This window comes from Suncus etruscus, chromosome 4, assembly GCF_024139225.1.
Source record: "Suncus etruscus isolate mSunEtr1 chromosome 4, mSunEtr1.pri.cur, whole genome shotgun sequence".
NCBI classification, from domain to species: Eukaryota; Metazoa; Chordata; class Mammalia; order Eulipotyphla; family Soricidae; genus Suncus; species Suncus etruscus.
In genome coordinates, this window is record NC_064851.1 from 102,511,411 (window position 1) to 102,532,572 (window position 21,162).

The 21,162-nt window shown below is 54.5% G+C and overlaps 1 protein-coding gene across 1 annotated transcript; it reads right to left on the reverse strand.

The window, feature by feature from the left end:
* Nucleotides 1-10,740: 10,740 nt before the first annotated feature.
* BLK (BLK proto-oncogene, Src family tyrosine kinase) lies at nt 10,741-20,507 on the reverse strand. The gene is made up of 12 exons (XM_049771125.1): nt 20,400-20,507; nt 19,551-19,596; nt 19,202-19,295; nt 18,933-19,031; nt 18,078-18,181; nt 17,032-17,178; nt 16,562-16,714; nt 15,546-15,725; nt 15,022-15,098; nt 13,513-13,663; nt 11,810-11,941; nt 10,741-10,946 (listed from the first exon to the last, which is right to left on the reverse strand). Exons 1-12 carry the CDS (start codon nt 20,505-20,507, stop codon nt 10,741-10,743), a joined length of 1,497 nt encoding a protein of 498 aa, XP_049627082.1.
* Nucleotides 20,508-21,162: the final 655 nt, after the last annotated feature.

Here is a 21,162-nt window from a genome sequence, read left to right on the forward strand (position 1 = left end):
AGGGATTTTCCCATACAAGCTCAGACTCACCTCAAAGACCAGCTTGGGGTTTCCCAGAGGTGTAGAGATGCTCCAGTTACCCTTGACCCTTCTGTGATAGGCTGGAACCCCAGTTCCTGACATGCTACTGCATAAAGCAAAGAGGGCCCCAGCTGGACCTGCCATACATCATGACTGGTGACCAGGGTCCTACTTTTTAGCTCTGCCTCTGCTGCTGGTTGTCATCACCCCAATTCTGATGGCCAGTTCTGGGGGCCCACACATAGTCCAAACATGCCAGAGTCCCCTCAAGGGCAAGCAGATCCCTCCCGCAGGCAAAGTAGGGGATCCCACTGTCAGTGGGGCAGGTCCAACTCTCAGGCCTCTCGGTACTGTCCTTCCACATGCCTGGACCCTGGAGAAGCCACCTTTTGGGGCTCAAGACAGCAGAATGAGCCCCCCAGGGCCCTGCATTATCCATCCTCTACTCAACCCCGGAGCTGTCCAAGGTCCTGTGAGCACCTTGACCTGTTGGTCTTCCACACTGTGGACTGACCTTTACTGCCCAGTTTTGACTCTGGATTCTGCCACAGGTCCAGCTCACCTGCTGTCCATTCTCCTCCCATTCTCAGCCACCAGGACCCAGCTCACCTGCCCGTCTACCCAACAGCAGAGGCCAGACTTCTTCCCAGCTTCTCTTTGCCACCTGCCCTGCACTTCCCATGGCAACCAATAAATGTCCACGTTGGGGTCCTCATAGCCACATTGGGCTCTGGGGTCACTCTCAGCTTGAGACCCTGTGGGGGATGGAATTCAGACCTCATAATGGTAAGGCAGGTGCTGTCCCCTGAACAGGGATTCTGGGAGTCTCAGCACGGCCTGTCCAGGGCCTGGTAGGGAATCTCCTTCCTAAAGTCCTGCGACTATTCTTGTCTCAGTTCTCAGCTTCTTCTCCAATCTCAGGAACACTGACGGCTGAGACCCCAGATCAGAGACACCTCTGGTCTCTAGTCCCATGCCTGAGGACACTTATGGCCTGTGCCCTGGATGGTCACACCTTCTGTGGGTTCTTTAAAGGAGAATAAAATGTGCATCTCCATCACCACCACCTTCTTTTCACTCAGGAAGCAAGTGACCAGCTTGCAGGCAAGTCTCTGACAAGTCTCAGTAAATGTTTCCCAGGCAAGCACCTAACTCGGGGAGGGTGAAGCAACCAGATTCCCAGCCCCGAAATATTAATCCCTGTCTGTAACTGGAAGTCGCCGCCTCCATGTAGGTCTTAGCAGCAGGCCCCGAAGGCATGTGGTTGGGAGGTGACCCAAGAACCAGAACACAGTCTCCCAGTGATCAGGCTGGGGTCCTGAGGCCCAGCATTAACAATGCTCCAGCCTGGCAGCCGCCTTGGCCTTGACCCAGCACCACCCACACCAGCTACCATCTCTCCCACATTCACAGTCTGCTGGTCCAGCCCACACAGCCACACAGCTCAGTATCCATGGGCCAGGGAGGGTGGAATCTGGAGAAGGACAGAATTCAGACAGACAGACAAGTGTGTCTTTAGCTCAAGGGCGCAGAGACATCTGGCAGCATCTGGAGTTGCAGGGAGAGCCAGCACCCACCACCACCACCACCCCACCCCACCCCCCCCGCCCAGGGGAAGGGAGGCTGCAATTGGGGAACTCCTAAAGGGCTGGGGAGACAACATCTGATGTGGTAGATATGTGCCACCCACATGCCCCTGTGCTTTCTCTCAGCCCAGTGGCATAGGGCAGGTTGGAAAAATTGAGGATCAAAGCTGCAAAGACAAGCCTGGTGTTCTGCTGTAGGTGGTGGCATTTGCATTGGAACAGATCTGCGGCTTCCTGAACTCAGACTCTGTGCCTCTATAAGCAAACCAGATCCCCTGAGCCACCTACCTCCAAATCCCCTACATCAGGACAAAGATTTGGAGGTTTATGTGCTCCTCGTCAGCTGGCTACAGGCCTCTGGCATTTCCTCCAGTTCTCTCACACTGAACCAGGGGAATTCCAGGGAGACCAAAAGGTTGGGGACACAGATCTGACCTGGAGGAGCAGCTCATCTCAGTGGGTGTACCTGGTTGGTGTGGGGGACTCCCTGGCAGCAACTCCCAAACCCACAAACTTTCAGAGCACGTCCAGCTAATGGGTTGGCCAGGCAGGCTACGGCAGTGGATTGAGTCAAGTCAAAGTCAAAGGCAGGGCAGCCACAGCCTCGAATGCTGGGTGGGTTGATCAGTTTCTCCTCCTAGAAAAGGTGGGCCATCCACCCAGACTTCCCCCTTTGGGCCCCCAGAATTACAGATCAGAGTTGTAGTCAAGGACTGAGCACTTCCCAAATTCATCATGCCCACAAGGCCACCAGCTGTGCAGGCTGCTCCTCGCCACAGCCCCTTGTCTCATTCAGGGCACGGGACAGGCAGAGTACTATCCTCAGAGCACTTGAGACTCAGTAGATGCTGTGCTAAGGAGAAACTTGGTTCCCAGGACCTCTCTGGGGGCACAAGGACAGAGGCTGGTCTCATTAATGAGGCCCCAAGACATTGGCACAGGGCACTGTCTTGTCCTGTTGTCACACACCTGTAAAATCATTTCTTTCCGGGGCCGGTGAGGTGGCGCTAGAGGTAAGGTGTCTTCCTTGCAAGCACTAGCCAAGGAAGAACCGGGGTTTGATCCCTTGGCGTCCCATATGGTCCCCCCAAGCCAGAGGCAATTTTTGAGCTCTTAATCAAGAGTAACCCCTGAGCATCAAACGGGTGTGGCCCAAAAAAAAAACAACAAAAAAAATCACTTCTTTCCTTTTTTCTTTCACCTTTTCTGAGTTAATTATCACAAGGGCCCTTAATTACCTCAATCCTGCTCCTTAGGTGATTTACATTAAACTCTGATTAATAAAATTGCAGGGAAAGCAGTAGAGAGTGAAAACCTTGGCTGGTTCAGTAAGAGCCAAGAAGCTGCTCAATAGCCCCTGGCCAAAATAGACTTTCTCCCATGACTCCATCTGGTTTCTTGTACACTGCTCCTTGCTGCTGACCAGTCCATTCCAGGTTTGGCATGAACACAAACATGGCAAATACTGCCAGCTACTGCAGGTGTGTGCAAGCAAACTGCAGGTGACAGCCATCAATCCCCGGGGAAACAAGCCAACTATAAATAAATCCATTTTATGAGTTTACCCCACACACCATATTTTCATCCCCAGGTGAATGGGTCTGATGAAGGAAGGGTAGCCACAAAGAATTAATAAACTAAGCCAGTCAGAAAAAAATTATGGAGTCAGTTTTCTTGTCACCTCATGGTCTCTCTGCCTCCAAAGCCAAATGCTCTTTCTTTATTCTCCCAGAATAAAATCTGGATGGGGAAAGTGGAATAAGATCCAGACTTTTACATATCAAAGGGCTAGGCAAGGGCCAGAGAGATAGTATAGAGGTAGGGCATTTGCCTTACATGCAGGAGGACTGTGGTTCAAATCCCTGCATCCCATATTAGTCCCCGAGCCTGCCAGGAATAATTTCTGAGTGTAGAGCCAGGAGTAACCCCTGAGCACTGCTGGGTGTGACCACAAAACCAAAAAAGAAAAGAAAAAATAAAAACCAAAGGGCGGGCCCGGAGAGATAGCACAGCGGCGTTTGCCTTGCAAGCAGCCGATCCAGGACCAAAGGTGGTTGGTTCGAATCCCGGTGTCCCATATGGTCCCCCGTGCCTGCCAGGAGCTATTTCTGAGCAGACAGCCAGGAGTGACCCCTGAGCACTGCCGGGTGTGGCCCAAAAACCAAAAAAAAAAAAAAAAAAAAAAAAAAAAAACCAAAGGGCTAGGCAAAAAGAAAAGAGGAAATTGGGGAACACCTTTGTTTTGGGTTAATAGCTGGATGTCATATTACAGCCAACCAGTGAGTCCCAGAATTTTTCTCCACAGGGTCCTGCAGACTGTAACACACTACATCTGAGCCACCATGACATTGTCTCATTGTCACTCTGTCCAAGGTCGTGTACAGGGACAGCCCTGGGAGGGGTCGGGACCCCAAAAGACGCCATTTGTCATGATTGATGGGTGCTGAGTGCCGACCTCGGGATCAAGACCATGGGATTTCAGCTACTCTATGGCTATGTGGGCTGTTCTCAGGGCCCAGAGCCTGACCCTGTAGTGGCTGCCCCAGGAGAGCTTGGCCAATCCAAACCTCAAGCCCCTTCAATCCAGGAACCCCAAAGTCTCAGACCTTAGGGTCCCACTTTACCCAGGAAATGGCTGAGCTGGACCAAAAGGAGTCCAGTCAGTGCCGATAGCCTTCAGGAGTGGCAGAGCAACAGGTGGGCACTAAGCCTAACAGTGCCCCCAGCCCCAGGGAGCTGATGGCACTCCCCCCACAAGGCAGTGAATCTGGCCAGCAAGTCTGGCCCAGAGCATCCATGGAAAGACTACTGAGTCACCACCTTCAAGGGTCTGGTGCAGACACAGGAGGAGGCAGGTGTCTGCTGCCTGAGTGATGGATGAGTCATCATCATCATCATCATCATCATTAGAATTTTTTAAAGAATGTTTGTTTCTTCCAAATCAATCAGAATTCTGCACAGAGTAGAATTTCCTTCATCATTTCAGCCAAGTACAAGCATCCGTCTATTCACTTCATAGAACTAGTGCAATATGGCAGGGTCTAAGCGAAGGTGCAAGGGTGGTGGTGGAGAAGGTTGGAGCAAGGGAGGCACCAACTGGGTGGGGCTTTGAAGGATGAATAGAACTTTGATGGGAATGTCCTTTTTTTTTTAGATAAAAGGCTCTCTGCCCCCCCCCCCCTCACTCTTTCATTAGATTTCTAGATCTGCTTTCTTTGGATGTTACTAGTGAAACCTTGGAAACGTGATGCTTGGATGGGTGCGAGGGACAGGAGACTCAGAATTCAGGTCTTGGGGGACAACAGAAAAGGGAAAGTCATCTCACACACATGCCCAGGGCTCTGCCCACCATGGAGGGCAACAGATCTAAAGCTCTGGGCCCTCCTAAGAGGCATCAGGCCAAGGCAGTGCAGACTTGGGGTTTAGAAACTTGTTTCAAATGCAGAGATGATGGCTAGATTCCACTTTCCCACTTCCTGTTCTCTCTTTCCTTCCTTCCCCACGTGGACCAGCTGGCCGGCATGACCATAGACCAGAAATAGAACCATCTGGGAGAGTTCCAGGACCCAAGGCCAGAGCTTAAAATTAAGCACCAAGAGATTTTTTTTTTCCTCCTCAGTTTTTTCTTCCTCAGTCTCTCTCTCCTGCCCACTACTCCCCCTCCAGTTCCACAAGCAGAAGCCTTGAAAGGGCAGGTGGGCGGGGGCAGGGTTGCCCTGGGACTAGAGAGGGCTGAGTGGGGTGTAGACCAGAGGGGCAGAGAGGGGCAGATAAGCTAGGCTCATTTGTCTTTTTAATTGGAGGTACAGCAGCCTTGTTATCCTAGCTCCAGGCTGGAAGGAGTCCAGCACCCAGCAACCAGCCACACTGTGGGTCTGGAAGGGTGAGGAGGGGGTGGGGGCGCCCTTCACCGGCAGACCCTGGGGAGGACAGTCCCTAGAGGAGGCGGGAGGCAGCCACACGTGGTCGGAGGCGCTTTTGTCTCTCTGACATGCCAGAAATGCCGTGCAGCGACTCCTGAAATAGAGTCTGGAAGAATCCGCGGCATCCGCAGGCCCTCGGTGGCCGTTCTTGCCCGCGGCGCCAGCTCTGCGATGGGCTGGTCTGGTCTTCCAGGGCTCTGACACCCCCCCCCCCCCAGGGATTGGCTATTTAGACATGTAGCACCTATAGCACTCATGGTTTGGGAGGACTGTAGATTTGGGGTGCTGTGGAATGGGATTTACAGAATCAGGGTGCAGTCAGTTTCCCTAAAGCTGTGTGGGTTGTCCTCAGGACCCCAGAGCTGGAAAACTACCTTGGCCTGGATGCCCCTGGAAGTGGGCACAGGCTGGATGGAAGGGGTCAGGCTGAGACCTGGAGTGACCCCAAGGAGTCTCCTAGGACCTGTTGAATGAGGGGTACTAAGCCCTGATAGGCCCCAGAACTGACTGTGGATTGTCAGCTAGGCCCCAGACAGGACCACACAGCACTTTCCGGGCCCCCAGTCCTATCCACAACAACATGGCCAGAGTGATGGCACTGAATAGTGACCAGTGTGTCCTCCCATTTACTCTTGCCCCAGATCCTCCTGTTGGCTTTATTTATTTCTTTCTTTACCCCTACCCCGTGGTGCTCAGAGGCTCTACCAGGAATGATCCCTGAACACGAGATAGGTGTGTGCCCTGAGCACTACCTCATCACTTTGGCTCTCACCTGACCTCCCCTCCAAGGCTGAGGTGCTGAGTTTTGCTGCTTAGTTAAGGACTCAGAACGACTCGGGTGAGGGAAACTGAGGGGAACTAAGGGGACCCACCCCAAGTCCTGAGAGGCTATGTTCCTGGTGTCCAGCAGATGGCAGTAGAGGGACACAGGAAAAGCAGCTAAAAGTCATCCAGGCCCTGGGTGGTCTCTAGGCATTTCCACGGTGGGGGGAGTATGGGGGGGGGGGCACTGCCTTCAGCATCTCTGGGGCTGGGGTGGGTAAGACCAAGAGCACTCGGCTGGGCAGGGTCTGGGTTTACCCAGGGGAAACATCACCAGAAGGTGTGAGTTGGGGCTACTGAGTTTGTGAGTGGCATGGCCACATAGCTGCACTGTGGACTGGGAGTGCTCCCGATTGGAGTCCACACTGACACCCTAAATCCCCAGCCCCCCACTCTTGATCCCGGCGTTGAGGGAAGGAAGGAGAGAGGGGGTTTAGAAAGGCAGGCGCCATAGACAGATAAACAGACAGACAGGAGGATAGCAGTCAGCCCCAATGGACAAGGGAGAATGGAGAGCTGGAGGCCCCTGGTCTGGCCCCTTTCTGCCTCATTAGAGCTTCTGGTGTGAATTCCAAGAGCCGCAGGGTGATGCCTGCAAACCTTCCTGTTCTCCCATATGCCCCGCTCATCCCATCCAAGTGTCCTAAAAATACCCGTCCCACCAGCCCTGCCCCAGATCCTGACAATAACCATATGTCGCCTCCGCCACTCAGCCACCTCGGCAAATGTCAGCCGCAGTGCTGGCAATCTGCAGGAGGCCGGGTGGGGCTCTCTCACCCCCAGATATAAACAGCACAGGAGGGGGGCTGTGGCAGGGAGACCCCCGGCCAGGAGTGGGGTCCTAATAGCTCCCGCAGGGCAGCACCAACCTTATCTGCACGCCCAGCGCACCTCGGAGCCCGCCCGCCCGGTAATCCTCTCATTTATGTCCGCAGATGAGATCAAAGCTCCGGGGTGCCTGAGCCTAGTCGGCTAGGGGGCCCGTCCATTAGAGCCGACAAATGCTTTGTCCAGCTGACGGCTGCCAGATAGCCCCCCGTGGCTGCTGGGGAGGGGGAGGCCGGAGGGCGCCTGGTGCGAGGGCCTGGAGAAGCAGAGAGGGGCACGGGGACACCTACTCCCTGGCACTCCAACCCTTATGGCAGTTTTGTATGGAAATGCAGGACTAATGTCTCCTATGGGAACCCCAGGACCTTCTGTCGGCCACCCTGGGTCCCCAGGAGTAGGTGGAGGATTCCTGGGAAGGGGTCCTGGAAAAAGGACTCAGAAAAAGTTGGAGACAATGCTGCTGCGGCTGGGCTGAAAGTCCTGAACCTTCCTGGGGTCTGCCTGAGTGTGGCTCCCCTTAGCTTTGAGGGGTCCATTACTGAAGGGGTCACCAGTGTCCTTGAGAGGGACCATGAGTGGACACGAGCCTATTAGTTCTAGATAAGGAGACGCATAGGAGGGACTGCTTGTGAGTGTGTCATTGTGAGCGTCTGAGTGTGTTATGATTTATAAGAGTATGGGTGTCCGTGAGTGTATGAGTGAGATTGAATGTGTGTGAAAGAGAAAGACAAGCCGAGAAAACGGAGAGAGAGGAGGTGGGGCGGGATAGGGCTCCCCAGGTCCCATGTGTGGGATGAGGTGGCCCTGGACTGGCCCACGGGCTCCTGCTCCCTTACTTGATGTGTCAGGGGTGCTGGCTCTTTGTGTTGTCTCAGCTGCTTGTCAGGTCTCATTTGTCCTTTTAGGGTCCCATGGGATAGCTGAGCTTGTGGCAGCCGGGGTCTCCCCATGCCCTGGATGCTGTGGGAGTCAGAGGGGATGGCCAGGCCAGTGTAGCTCAGTCCCCAGGGCTGGGGTCCAAAAAAAGGCCTGTGAGGGGCCTTCAGGATGGCTCAGTAAAGGTGGACATGAGGCTAGCACTGTGGGGCCCAGACAGGCCTGCCAAGGGACAGTGCAGAGTGGACAGGAAAGGGATAAGAATTGAGGGGCCAGAAAGGCCCAGGTAATGCTCCTACCTCAGAGGACTGTTTGATCATCCTCAATTTTCTTGGCTATAAAATGAGGCACACACAGAACCTGCTCCTCAAAAGCAAGAATTGAGGGGCCAGAGAGATAACCTGGAGGTAAGGCATTTGCCTTTCATCAGGACGGTAGTTCGAATCCCGGCATCCCAGATGGTCCCCTGTGCCTGCCAGGGGTGACTTCTGAGCATAGAGCCAGGAGTAACCCCTGAGTGCTGCTGGGTGTGACCCAAAAACCAAAAAAAAAAAAAAAAAAAAAAAAAAAGCAAGAATTGAGTGATAGGATGGACCCTGAGTAAGGTGCTGGGATTCAGTAAACCCTGAGTGAGGTGCCTACATTAGTCAGCAGGAAGTGGGTGAGAGTCTCCATAGTGGCACCCTGGATACCCTGAGTCATAGCGCCTAGCAGTGGCTCCCTTATGAAGAGAGGGGCCAGTGCTGTCTCGGGGAAAATGCCTCACTGAGCTTGAGCTGCTCCACCTTGGCCCTGTGCTGGGCACCTGGGGGAAGAGGAAGCAGAGGAGGAGGAAGGGATGGGATGAGGCCCAGCTCAGCTGAGTCCAGATCTGCCTCTGTGTCCCTGACATCCCTGGGAAAGGACAGACACTGGGGCTGAGAGCCACTGGGAGCAGTTAGGCCGGGGGCTGAGGTTAAGGATTGGGTCTGGGGACAGGGAGATCTAGGACAGGGAGCCAAGGCCAGATGGGTCTCACTCCCTTGACCTTTCAGTTCCAGGTAACTAACTGAGGCAGCCATAGCCACTTCCTTGGAGGCTCAGAGAGCCTCAGCCTCTCAGGCTGCCTGATGTGACCAAGACCTGAGCCAGAAAGAGGCTCTGAGAGGACAGAGCACGCTAAGGGGCATGGGACTGGACTCAACGCTCAATGCTCATGACAGGCAGGAAGAGAGGAAGAAGGAGGGTGCATCCTTCTCACTGAAGCGATGGTGGATCCTAGCTGTCCTGGAACCCAAAGGTGTTCAGGGAGGCTGCCAGATGCTGGGACAGGAGAGGGTGTCCTGACCACAGGAGCCTGCCCCATCATGCCCCGGTGCCCACACTCTATAGAGCACTGAGCATGGAGGCTTCTTGGGCCCCAGCTGCAGTGGGGGAGACGGCTACGGCCAGGCCTGCCCTCGGCTGTGCACTGAGTCCTGCCCTGTTTACATCCGCAGTCTTTGCTCGGCTCCTCTCAGGAGCTCAAGGTCCCAGAGCCTGACCATCTGCTGGCCCCGGGCTGACCCCTGACCCCAAAGTTATCACAGGGAGACAGGCTTGTGGGGGGCCAGACCACCAAAGAGGCAGCCCGACGGGCCAGGGTGGCTCCTGGGGCTGAACCTCCTGCACACAGCACACACGGGGCTTCCTGGGCACCCCTGTGGAGAGCCCAAACTGGCACCCGTGGTCCCCAGGACACTCACTCCAGTTCACAGACACCTTCAGCAGATCCAAACAGCTTGTGGGGTGAATTGTGTATGTGCACAAGGTATGCACATGTGTCCACACACATGTGTGGGTGTGCATGCACATATGTGCACATAAGCATGCATGCATATATGTGCATAGGATTGTGTATGTATGCGTGCATGTGTCCATGTATGCATGTGCATATGTGTGAGTGCACATGTGTCTGTATGTGCGCACATGTGTGTGCATGGGTGTGTGTATGTGCATGCATGTGCTCCGATGCATGTGCCTGCATTTGTGCATGTGTGTGCCTGCAAAATCACATGCGTGTGGGGGTTGTGTAGGGTCACCAGCATACTGTTCTCTCACCAAGGGTGGACTCAGAAGAAAGCTGCTTCCCTGGGTCCCACTAGGATCACCTCCACCCCAGTAGAAGGGCCCCCGGCCAGGTTCTCCTCCCCACCACCTCCACCCCGGGTTTCAAATGTCTGAGGTGAGGGCGCCACCTTCTGGCTGCCAATACCACAGTCTCCCTGCAGGGTGGGGTCCCGGGACTATGATCAGTCTCCTCCTGGGGCTGGGTGGGGTCTCCTATCCCACAGAGCCCAGAGCCATCTGGGTACCCTGGGGGAGAGTCCAATGGTCAGTGTCCAGTAAGGAAGTGAAAGAGGTCAGACCTCGTGGCTTTATTGCAGAGATGACCCCACTGGCCAGAGTACACGGTTATACTTCGAACTGAATCAGGTGCAGCTGGCAGCCAGATCAACCGTGTGTCCGCCCTGGGGAGGGGACCAGAGGGATCATCCCTGATGGGGTGCCTGGTGCTCCCTGGTATGAAGGGATCTGGACGGGCAATCCTCTCTCTCTCTCGAGACTTTTCCTCTTCACCAGTGCCAGGCAAGTTGAGAAACGGTTGCGTGGCAGTCGGGCCTCACTGCCAGCCAGTCCTGGGGTGCAGGGCACCCCACACTGGCTTAGGGCTGCAGCTCATACTGCTGCTCGGTGGACGTATGGAAGTCCTCCAGCACGGACTGTAGAAACTCAAAGGTGGGCCGCTCCTGGGGCTGGCTGTGCCAGCACTTTGAGATGACGCTCCAGTACAGTGCAGGAGGACACATGTCTGGCCGGGCCATGCGGTAGCCTCGCTCCAGGCTGCTGATGACCTCAGGGTTGCTCATTCCTGGGGGCGGAGAAACGAGGGGGTTTCTCTTGTTCTATCTTAGATCCCACATGTGGACAGCAGCCTGGAAGGAGTCTATGCTTGGCCTCTGAATGTTGTGTGTCTACCAGTTCCCCTAAATCTGTGGGGTGTCTGTCTCAGCAGGTCTGTCCCTGGCTCTATTCCTACTTGCTGCCCTCCAGCCACAGAGATTTTAAGGTCAGGATGAGGATTTATTAGGGGCAATGTCTGTGGGATACAGATGAGGGTTAAATGATCTGCTTTTTAATTTTTTTTCTTTTACAGTGATTATTTGAGCCACATCTCAAGGGCTCAGAAGCTGCTCTTTGACTCACTGCTCAGGAGTGAGCTTTGATGATGCTCAGAGGACCCTATGTGGTGCTGGGATAAAACAGGGCTTGGCCATGTGCAAAGTAAATATGGTATTGTTTTTGTGTGTATGGTTTTGTCTGGGGACCACAGCTAGTGGTACTCAGGGCTTACTCCAGGTTTTGTGCTCAGGAATACTCCTGGTGGGGTTCAGGGGCTCCTATTAGATGCTGGGGATTGAACCTGTAAAACAAGTACCCTCCCTGCTGTGCTATTTCTCTAGCCCCAGCAAACATGTTAATTGACAGTATTGTCTCTAAACCCTGTCATTGTGGGGAAGGCCCCACTGGGTTTGGATCTCCCTGTCTCTGTGTGGGAGGGGACCAGGTCTGTGTTCCAGGCGCTGTGCCAGTGAGGGTAGATGCCCCTCCTAGGAGGGGGTGTGTGGGTCTGTCCCCTGCACAGCCCCTCTCTGAGCCATGTTCAGTACGAGGTATGTCTCTCATGGGCGCCCCAGCAAAGTAGGCAAGATGCTGTGATGTGAAGCCACCTACCTGGGTAGGGCACACGCCCATGGGTGACAATCTCCATCAGGAGGACCCCGAAGGACCAGACGTCAGACTTGATGGAGAATACCCCAAAATGCAGGGCCTCGGGTGCAGTCCACTTGATGGGGACCTTGGCTCCTGCGGACACCAGCAGCATGAGGTGGGCTACCTCATGTACACACTTGGTCCCCCGCACATAGAGCCAGTTTCTGTCACTGTCCTACTCTCCCTGGGTGGCGTCACTATCCCTGGTCTCTGACAGAGATAGCTTGGACAGCATCTGTCTCCAGTCTCTGCTGGAAGTGGCATGGTCCTGGACAATAGAACTCAGGTGAGTGTGCAGGGGCCAGAGCTATAGCACAGTGAGAGGGCATTTGCTTTGCACGCAGTTGCTCCAGGTTCAATCCCTGGCATCCCATTGGATGCCCCCCCAAGCCTTCCAGGAGTAATTCCTGAGCACAGAGTCAGGAAAAACACCCGAGAGCCACCAAGTATGGCCCCAAAACAACAACAACAACAACAACAACAACAAATAAACAAGGAAAAACCCTCCATCTGCAGCCTTGAGCACACAACACCTAGATGGCACCCCTTTTCCTCCTGGTTGTCCTCAGTACAAAACCCCAGGCCAGTGGTGCTGCCCCCCTCCAAGTCTTTGCAGAATGGAATAGAACTTCCATGGTGGCAACATGGGGCTCCCTCCTGGTCCTTCATCCTACAGAGACATACCAACACTCCACAGCCCTTTGCTGAGGACCCTTGACAGCAGGTGTCAAGCCACAGTGTGTGAGGTTGACTGGAATCTTCTATGAGGTTGGGATGCAGCTCAGGGTATGTTCAGGCCTCACATGCAGAGGATGTGGGTCTGCTCCATGCTGCCTGCCCAGCATGAGCCAAAAGAATATTCCATAGTCCAGACACTGCACTGAGTTGTGTTTCTTTTTTTTTAAAGTTCTTGGGAGCTGGAGCAATAACACAGTGGAAAGGGCATTTTGCCTTGCATGTGGTGGACCCAGGTTGGATCCCCGGCATTCCATAGGGTCCCTGAGCCTGCCAGGAGTGATTTCTGAGTGCAGAGCCAGGAGGAACCTGGGAGTACCACTGAGTGTCACCCCAAAACAAACAAACAAAACAAAAAAAGCAGAAGAAAGTGTTCATTCAGGCCAGCTCCCCTGGATCACTATTGTGTTTCACAACCAATCCCCACTCAGACCAGCACCCAGATCATTGCTGTGTCCCCAGACCCCAAGTTCCTTGGGAGAGATAAGTCCATGAGTTTCAGGACCTGGGTAGGGGTAGAACCTTCCATACAGGTGCTGGGTGGAGCCCTGAACTCCTGTGGGGTTTGGGCCACATGCCCCCCAGGGTGTCTCTCCTATGTGCAAACTCTCGTGCTGGGGGCACAGTGGGGCTCCAGTGAGTTGTGGGGACAATGCCCTTTGCTGCAGGACTTGGCCTGAATGGAGGGGACTAGGAGTGGGGCGCATGTGTATCATTTCTGTGTCAAGTAGAAGCTGCAAGCTATAGGGCTGTGGGGTCTGAGCACTTCCTCTCAGTTGCCCCACTTAAGCTGCTGTTTCCAAGAAGCAAAGGCAGGAAGGGAGTTTCCCATGCTCCACACCCATTTGGGGACGGGCCACACCTGAAGCAGATGAAGCAGGGTGGTGAGGGGCATCCTGAGGGACTGGAGGGACTCCAGGCCCACTCACCTTCCTGGGCCATGTACTCAGTATCGATGATCCGGGCCAGCCCGAAGTCTGCAATCTTGCAGGTGAGTGAGTCAGACACCAGGACATTGGCAGCTCGCAAGTCTCGATGGATGGAGTTCATACGCTCGATGTAGGCCATGCCCTCTGCAACCTGGCACACAGCCCACTCCCCCTCTAGTGCAGGGTACAGGCAGGAGGGGGCATGGCGGGCGGGGATACAGCTTTACCCACTCCTGACTCATACATTGGGTAGAAAGGCATGTCCGTGTGTGCTATGTGCATCTGTGTGTGCATGTATGAACCTGTGTGAATGAATCTGTGTGAATGTCTGAGCCTATGTGTACATGGGGAGCTCCTTTTGTATGTATGCTGGCAAGCACATGTATACAAATACTTAAGCATGCATACACACGGGTGTCTGGGTTGGTGGTGCACACACATGAGCATGCATTATGCATGTCTCTGGATGAGCATGTGCATACATGAACATGTAGTGCATGTTGAGCACACATGTAGGACTGTCATGCAAGACATATGCATGAACATAACATGCATGTATAGGCATAAACAAGTTGTTCATGTGTGTCTGGGTGAATACGCTTGTGTCTGCACCTGAGGCATGTGGAAATGGCTGAGTTTCTGGGTCCTGACACTCTGGTGCTGACCCTTGTGGCAGTCCCTGGGGCTGGACAGGAACCATAGTGGAGAGAGAAAAGTAGGCGCCAGTGACTTGCTTGGCTGCTGTAAGGTGGAGAAGGGTCCCAGGGCAGTCCTGGCCATGTGTGTTCTTCAGTAGAAAACAGGAGTTCCCAATTTCCTGCCCAGCAAGTAGAGGGATCCCACTCCCTGCAGGCACATGCCCTAGGTTGGTTCCTATTGTGGCCTGTGCAGAGCCATGCGCTCTGAATGGCCATTCCAGGCTCCACCCCATGGCCCTGGTGCTGTGCCTGAGGCTGTGGACAGAAGCTCACAGGCAGGTCACTGGGGATGGCCAGGCTCTTGTCCCCTCCTGTCTTCCTGTGCATGGGAACCATGAGGTGAGGATGCGAGTTTGACAGGTGGAGGAACTCTGTGCCCTGAGATGGCCATGCACCCCTGGCCACCTGCTCAGATACATGTGTTTGCTTCCAGATCTGGGGGACAGTTTGGGCCACACCCAGTGGGGCTCTGGGGATGAAGCCAGTTAGCAGCCGGTAGGAGAACTTCTCAATGATGGCTTGGGTTTGTTTTGGGGCCACACCCAGAAGTGCTCAGGACTTTCTCCTGGCTCTGCACTCATAGATTATTCCTGATGGTACTCAAAGGACCATAGGGGATGCCATAGATTGAACCTGGGCCAGCAGAGGGCAAGCGCCCTCCCCTCTGTTCTATCACCTGGCCCTGTCTGTGTTTAAACTGTCAGGAATTCTACTGCTGTCTCTCCCGATATCTGAGCCAATACTGTGGGCTCTGTCTGAGCTGCCACTTAGAGGTCAAGGGGACCTCCACCCTTTGGCTGTCCCTACTCACCTGGGCTGCCATGTTGATGAGTCTCGAAAGCCCCAGGCCACTGCCCTCCTCAGTCTTCAGGAAATCCAGCAGGGACCCTGGGGTAGTGTCTGAGCTGAGTTCCGTGAGTTGTGTCCTCTAAGGACACCACACAATCTTGGTCTCCCTGCATCCAGGGTGAGTGAGGGTCAGCAGCCACAGACAGAACAGAGTCTGGTCCTAGCAGGTCATGGGGGTCCTCTGGGAGCTGGCTGGACATACTCCCCCACCCCCTCAGTCTCAGGCCCCTTTGAAGACATGGATCAAGAATGAGTTGACAGGCCAGGCCTGGACAGAACCCGCAGCAGTGCTGACATGGGTCTGTGGTAGGGACCCATAGGGGCTCAGGCCCAGCACTAAGACTGCTGTTGTCTGGCCACTATCCACATCTGCTGCGAAGCCCCAGACTCACAAGCTCCAATGTCCAGCACTAGCCATGGGTGTCTGGGGACCCAGCAGAGACTGTTGAGGTACCCAACCCAGCCCTGCCATCTCAGAAGTCACACCTCGGGCCATGTACTCAGTGACTATGTAGATGGGCTCGCTGGTAACTAGGGCATAGAGCCGGACCAGCCGCTCATGACGAAGCGTCTTCATCACGTTCGCCTCTGCCAGGAAGGCCTCTGGGGACATGGTTCCTGTCTTCAGGGTCTTCACAGCCACCTTTATCCTCTGCCTATAGTAGCCTAAAAGGTAGGGGGTGGGAATGGGGCATGACCACTGGGAAGGTATGCATGAAGCTTTTTTAAATTCATTGATCAATTTGTTTGGTTGTTTTTGCCACATTCAGCAGCACTCAGGGGTTCCTCCTGGCTCTGCACTCAGAAATTACTCCTTGCAGTCTCAAGGGACCTTATGGGATGCCAAGAATCAAACCAAGGTTGGCTGTGTGCAAGGCAAACTCGCTCCCTATTGTGCTATCATTCTGGCCTCTGCAAAGAAACTTCTAGAAGGCTCTAGAACACCAGTGGAGACTTGAGCCAGAACCCCTACCATGGGCCCTTGGGTCAGCACCTGGAATAGCCTGTGATGGAGTCCCCTAGCTGCCTTGCTCCCCTACACTAGGCTGGAACTTTTACCTCCTGGGGCCTGGCATCGTGGTCCTTCCTATCACTGCCACCCGCCCTGCCTTCCTGCTAATCCTCCTCTGTGTATCCCCCACACTCCTCCCCTTGGGTGCCTGGATCTTCAGCAGAAGTCCTGACCCTGTGTATTCCTGAAACCAGAGCCAGAGAGGTCAGTACAATACCCACAGCCATACACCCGGGCAGCTGCCAGGCTGGTGGGAGAAAGAGGGACCCGTGGGCTTGAGAGGCCTCTTTTGTCCCCAGGATACTCTCCGACAGCCTGGTGGGAGCACTGCTTTTATTAACATGTTGGGGTCATTCTCAAGGCCACCCAGTGCAGAGGACCCCATGCTGCTGGGGTGGAAATGGAACTCCAGAATGCCAATGGGTGGCCCAGACCCATTCACCCCTCCCAACAAGCCCAGCCTCAGTGCCCCTCAGAACCCCAAACTTACCCATCCAGACTTCGCCAAACTGCCCAGCGCCCAACTTTCGAACCAGCTTGACAGCCTGCCGGGGGATCTCCCACTCATCCTGGGCCCAGGGGTCCTGCGGGGTTGACCTCACACAGGGGCAGGCCAGCCGCCGACACAGCCCGTCCCCTTTCTCTGCATCAGGGATAGTGACACTGTGACCAGAGCAGCCAGCCAGCATTGCTCCCCATGGCATTATTTCTGCTTCGTCTCCACCCAGCAGGTACACACATATGCACATACATGTACATATGCACACAAGCACACATGCAAACTCAGTGTCCCTCATTGACCTGCTCTGGCTAAAACCCTCCTGAGCCCCAAGATGCTCCTCTGGAATCACTGGGTTGCAGACTAAAGTTGCCAGATCTTTATCTCCAGTGAGCATCATGGATTTGGGTGCGGGAGGGGCTTCCCCCTCCCAGACCCCTTCACCCCAGTGTCCCTCATACTGGAGTGATGCTGCACTAGAGCCTGCAGAGTGGGGAACACAGCCTGTGGAGAGATGTAATAGCTGCCCTCAGCCGATGTGTGGATCTTATAGTGTTTGACAACGGCACCCTGGGAGGACACGTCCTTCAGTGACAGGGAGAAGGCACCTGCAGTGAGAGGAGAACCTATGGGATCGGACATCAGGACTGGGGGGGAGGGGGACCAGAACAAGGCACTGGGGCTGCAAAGAGTGACCATCTCTCCCTCCCCTCATTCCTCCCTTCATCTGCCCATCCCTCCATTGATGATGCATCCACTCACCCACTGATTCATCCCTCCCTCCTTCCTTCCATCTACCCACTGGCCCTCCTACCCATCCATTTACCCATCCATCTATTCATCTACACACCCATCCATCCATAGAGGGTTCTCACCCATCTATCTACCATCTATCTTCTCATCTACTCACCCACCCATCCCTAGATCTATCCACCCATCCATCCATCTATCCATCTATCATCCATCCATCCATCCACCCACTCACCCATCCATCCACCCACCCACCCATCCAACCATCCAATCTTCCCTTTTTCCACTCATCCCTCCATTGATCAATCTACTCACCCATCGATTCATCCCTCCCTCCTTTTTTCCATTGATCCACTCTTCCACACATCTAAACATCCATCTATCATCCCTCCCATCCATCCATCATCCACCCACCCATCCATCCCTTCACCCATCCATCCATTCCCTTCATGCTTCCCTGGCTCATGTGCCCACAGCCATAAACCTCTACACCAAGGTCATCTGAAGTCCCCAAAGAACCCTGAGGCCATGGGCTTGGCTGAGATGACCCCAATGTCCTCCTGGGGATTCCCAAAACCTCTGATTACAGGCTCCAGCTAGTGGTCCCTTCCTGCCATCCTCTAACACCCGACTCCCAAGGGAATGCAAGTCTGATTGTGCAACACCCCTAAAAACCTCCAACCCCATGCCCAGACATTCCCCTAGACCCAGCTCTAGACCGATCTGCCAGCCGGGGCTCGAGGAGGCACAGGCTCACCTCTAGTGCTCTCACTCTCCCGCACCAGAAAGGCGCCCGCCTTGTTCTGGGTAGCCAACAGCTGCCTCTCGGCCTCCCTGCGGCGTATGCTTCTAAAGAACCACCTGGAAAGGGGGCGGGCCGTCGCGCTCCTGCAAATACCCTCCACCCGGGCAGGTGAGGCCCGAAATCCGGGACCCTGCAAAAACCTCTGCCGTCCTCCCGCCAGGAATGGCCTTTCCTCGGCTCCTTTGGGGTTCAGCTCTGGGAAAACACTCCAGTTCTGTCCGAGGAAGCGGGTCCGAGTCAGACAAACAAAATGCTCTGGGGGTCCCAGCGAGTCCCCCTGAGCAGGACAGTGGATAAGAGGGAGAATCCCCCAAAGGCCGCCAGGAGGCAGTGGAGAGTCATCGTCCAGCCGGTGATGGGGTGACCATGACCAGGTGACGCTCTGTCTGATGATCGCCCACAAGATGGGGCAGCACCCCCTTTCTCATCCTTCTCCACCCCGTCCCCCTGGCCTGGATGGGCGAGGCCCCTGAACCCTGGAGAGAGTGGAAGACGGAGCTCGAGGTTCAGCAGACCAACCTAGTATGTGTGTATGTGTGTGTTTGTGTATGTGTGTATATATCTCTCTGTGTGCATGCCTGTATGTGTCTCTATGTGTGACATATATGTTACATGTCCCTGTGAGACATGTTTGTGAATGTTTCTGCATGCATGTCTCTGTGCGCACATGTATGTGTGTCTGTCTGTGTGTGTTTATGTGTGTATGGGGGGGTCTAGGGTTTAGGGCAGGGCTCCTCTCTCTTCTGGACTGGTGGGAACCGCCCCCCCCCCCCAGGCTGTGGCCTGTCCTCAGGGACCTTCACATACGGTTCCACGTCCAGGGCCTCCACATGGACCACAAAGCTGGCAGGCACCAGACCCTCCCTGCCCGTGATGAGCGACTGGGCCCAGCTCCAGTCTCCAGCCCTGTGAGAAGAGACAGAATGGGGGGAGGGCGATCTTAGGGGTGATGTCCTGGCCAGAGAGGTGAGGGAGCACCGAGCCCTACACCCCTCCTCCGGGGCAGTGTGGGACTAAGTGAGAGACACAGAGATGAGGGGACAGGGTGTGAGTAGAGGGGAGTCCCCAAGACTCACTGTCTAAGGATCTGCAGCTTCTCCCCCTTCCGCACCTGCAAGTCCCGGGGGGTGCGGGCAGAGTAGTCAAACAGGACCTCTGCAAAGAGCTGCCCTGGAGTGGGGGACAGCCTCAGGGATAGGTTCTGTGGTCAGGGGGAGGGGAAGGTGGGAGGAGAGTAGGATGGGAAGGGGAGAAGAGAAAGGACGGGATGGGGGTAGGGGAAGGGGAGAATGCATTTTGGGTAGACCCCCATATCGTCATGAAGAGGGGTTACCCCTCCTAGGGCTGGGGACCCCCAAGGCGCTGTGACTGGTCCTAGGGGTGACAGATTGCAGGGGGTTTGACTTTCCAGAAACCCCTCCTTACCCTGGTCCGGGTCTGGGGGTGCAGGGGTCAGGTGATCAAACACGACCTGCAGCAACACACACACCCTCATAGAGATCTTTGGGGGCCCCCATCAGCCTGCACACCTTGTTGTGGGAGTAACTGGTTTTCATTCTATTCAGGATAATTCTTCTTTGCAGGAAGTACCTCTGGATTGGTCCCTTCCCTTACCCATTCTCCACCCTAAGGAGTGGTCCTTTTCTCCCCCAATAAAGACCTTGGGTCTCAGGGAGAAACTGCTTTCAATTTCTCTTCCACAACTAGTCTTATCTGCTGGTATCTCTTGCTAGTGAGTAGAAGGCTTATGGTGGAATTTTCCTGAATCTTGTTTTATTCCTTTCAATCTGTGTGGATTACTTACTGGGTTGGTGTTTGCTTCCAGACCTGTTCACTTCAATCCCTCAGGACTGAGGCACGAGGCTTCCACTTCGCCCCACCCCAGAGAGGAGGGAGAGCCCGGGGGTCCTCGAGCTCTCTTCCCAATCATATTTTGTACCCCAAAACCCAGTCCACCCATTCCCAGGATGAGCCAGGGGACACCACACCTGCCATCCAGGAAATGCACCCGAGGCAAAGGAGGTCACCCTACATTCATGGGTGAGACCTGTATGCCCCTCTAGAATGGGTCCTGTGTGACCCAGAGAAGATGGGCCCTGTGGTGTGTGTACTGGGGATCATACCCCAGAACATATACTGGGGACCAGACCTCCTCAGGACATATACCAGAGACCAGAACCTCCAGGATATATACTGGGAACATGACCCCAAGTATGTTTTGGGATGGAGGATGGTAGATTTTATGTTGTTCCCCATCGTAAGTGACTCACTCACCAGGGGTGGCAGTGGGGGTGATTCTTGGCTCTGGGTTCTTCGCTTTAGGGGGTTCCCCCAGCCTTTGGCCTTCTCCTTGACCTGCTTCCTGCTGCTCACCAATCCCATACTGTGAGTACAGATGTGGGGGTCAGAGCATCCAAGTCTGTGTAAGCCCCCTGTGCCTCTGAAAGGAAGACATGGGAGCTGTGAAGAAGCCTCAGGAGAGACTGGACTGCCTCTCACCCATCCTTCTCTGGGCCAGAAAGAAAGAATTGGACATAGAACCACGCTATGTAATGTTCCAGAAAAGGTTGGCAGAGTTTGGTGCTAAACACTGAGGCCTGGGCAGAACAGAGCAGTGTTCTAGAAGCATCTGACCAGTGTGTGGGGGCTAACTTTTAGCCTGTGTGTCCCCACCCAGAGGATTCTGTACCTCTAGTCCCCTGGTCCAGTCACCAGAAGAAGCAGGAGTAGAGTGATATAGTACAGTGGGGAGGGCATTTGCTTGCATGCAGATGAATTGGGTTTGAGCCCTGGCATCCCATAGGATCTACTGAGCACTGCCAGGAGTGATTCTTGAGCATAGTCAAGAATGAACCCTTAAAACTGCCTTGTGACCCCCAAATAATGAAACAATCTGTGTGGATTACTTACTGGGTTGGTGTTTGCTTCCAGACCTATGTACCTCAATCCCTCAAACTAAAGATAAAGAAACAGGTGCTGAACTGTGGGTGCTGAAAGGAATCAGGGTGCCCCCACTCCAGTACTTGCTCTTTTCTTG

Excerpts from the sequence above, each read along its gene's own strand:
- BLK (XM_049771125.1), bottom strand. The coding sequence starts at position 20,507 with ATGGGATTGGTGAGCAGCAGGAAGCAGGTCAAGGAGAAGGCCAAAGGC. Across the intron at positions 18,182-18,932 it reads GAGGCCCTGGACGTGGAACC|GTGGTTCTTTAGAAGCATAC; the intron begins GTATGTGAAGGT and ends CCCCCTTTCCAG. Across the intron at positions 15,726-16,561 it reads GTTTGGCGAAGTCTGGATGG|GCTACTATAGGCAGAGGATA; the intron begins GTAAGTTTGGGG and ends CCTACCTTTTAG.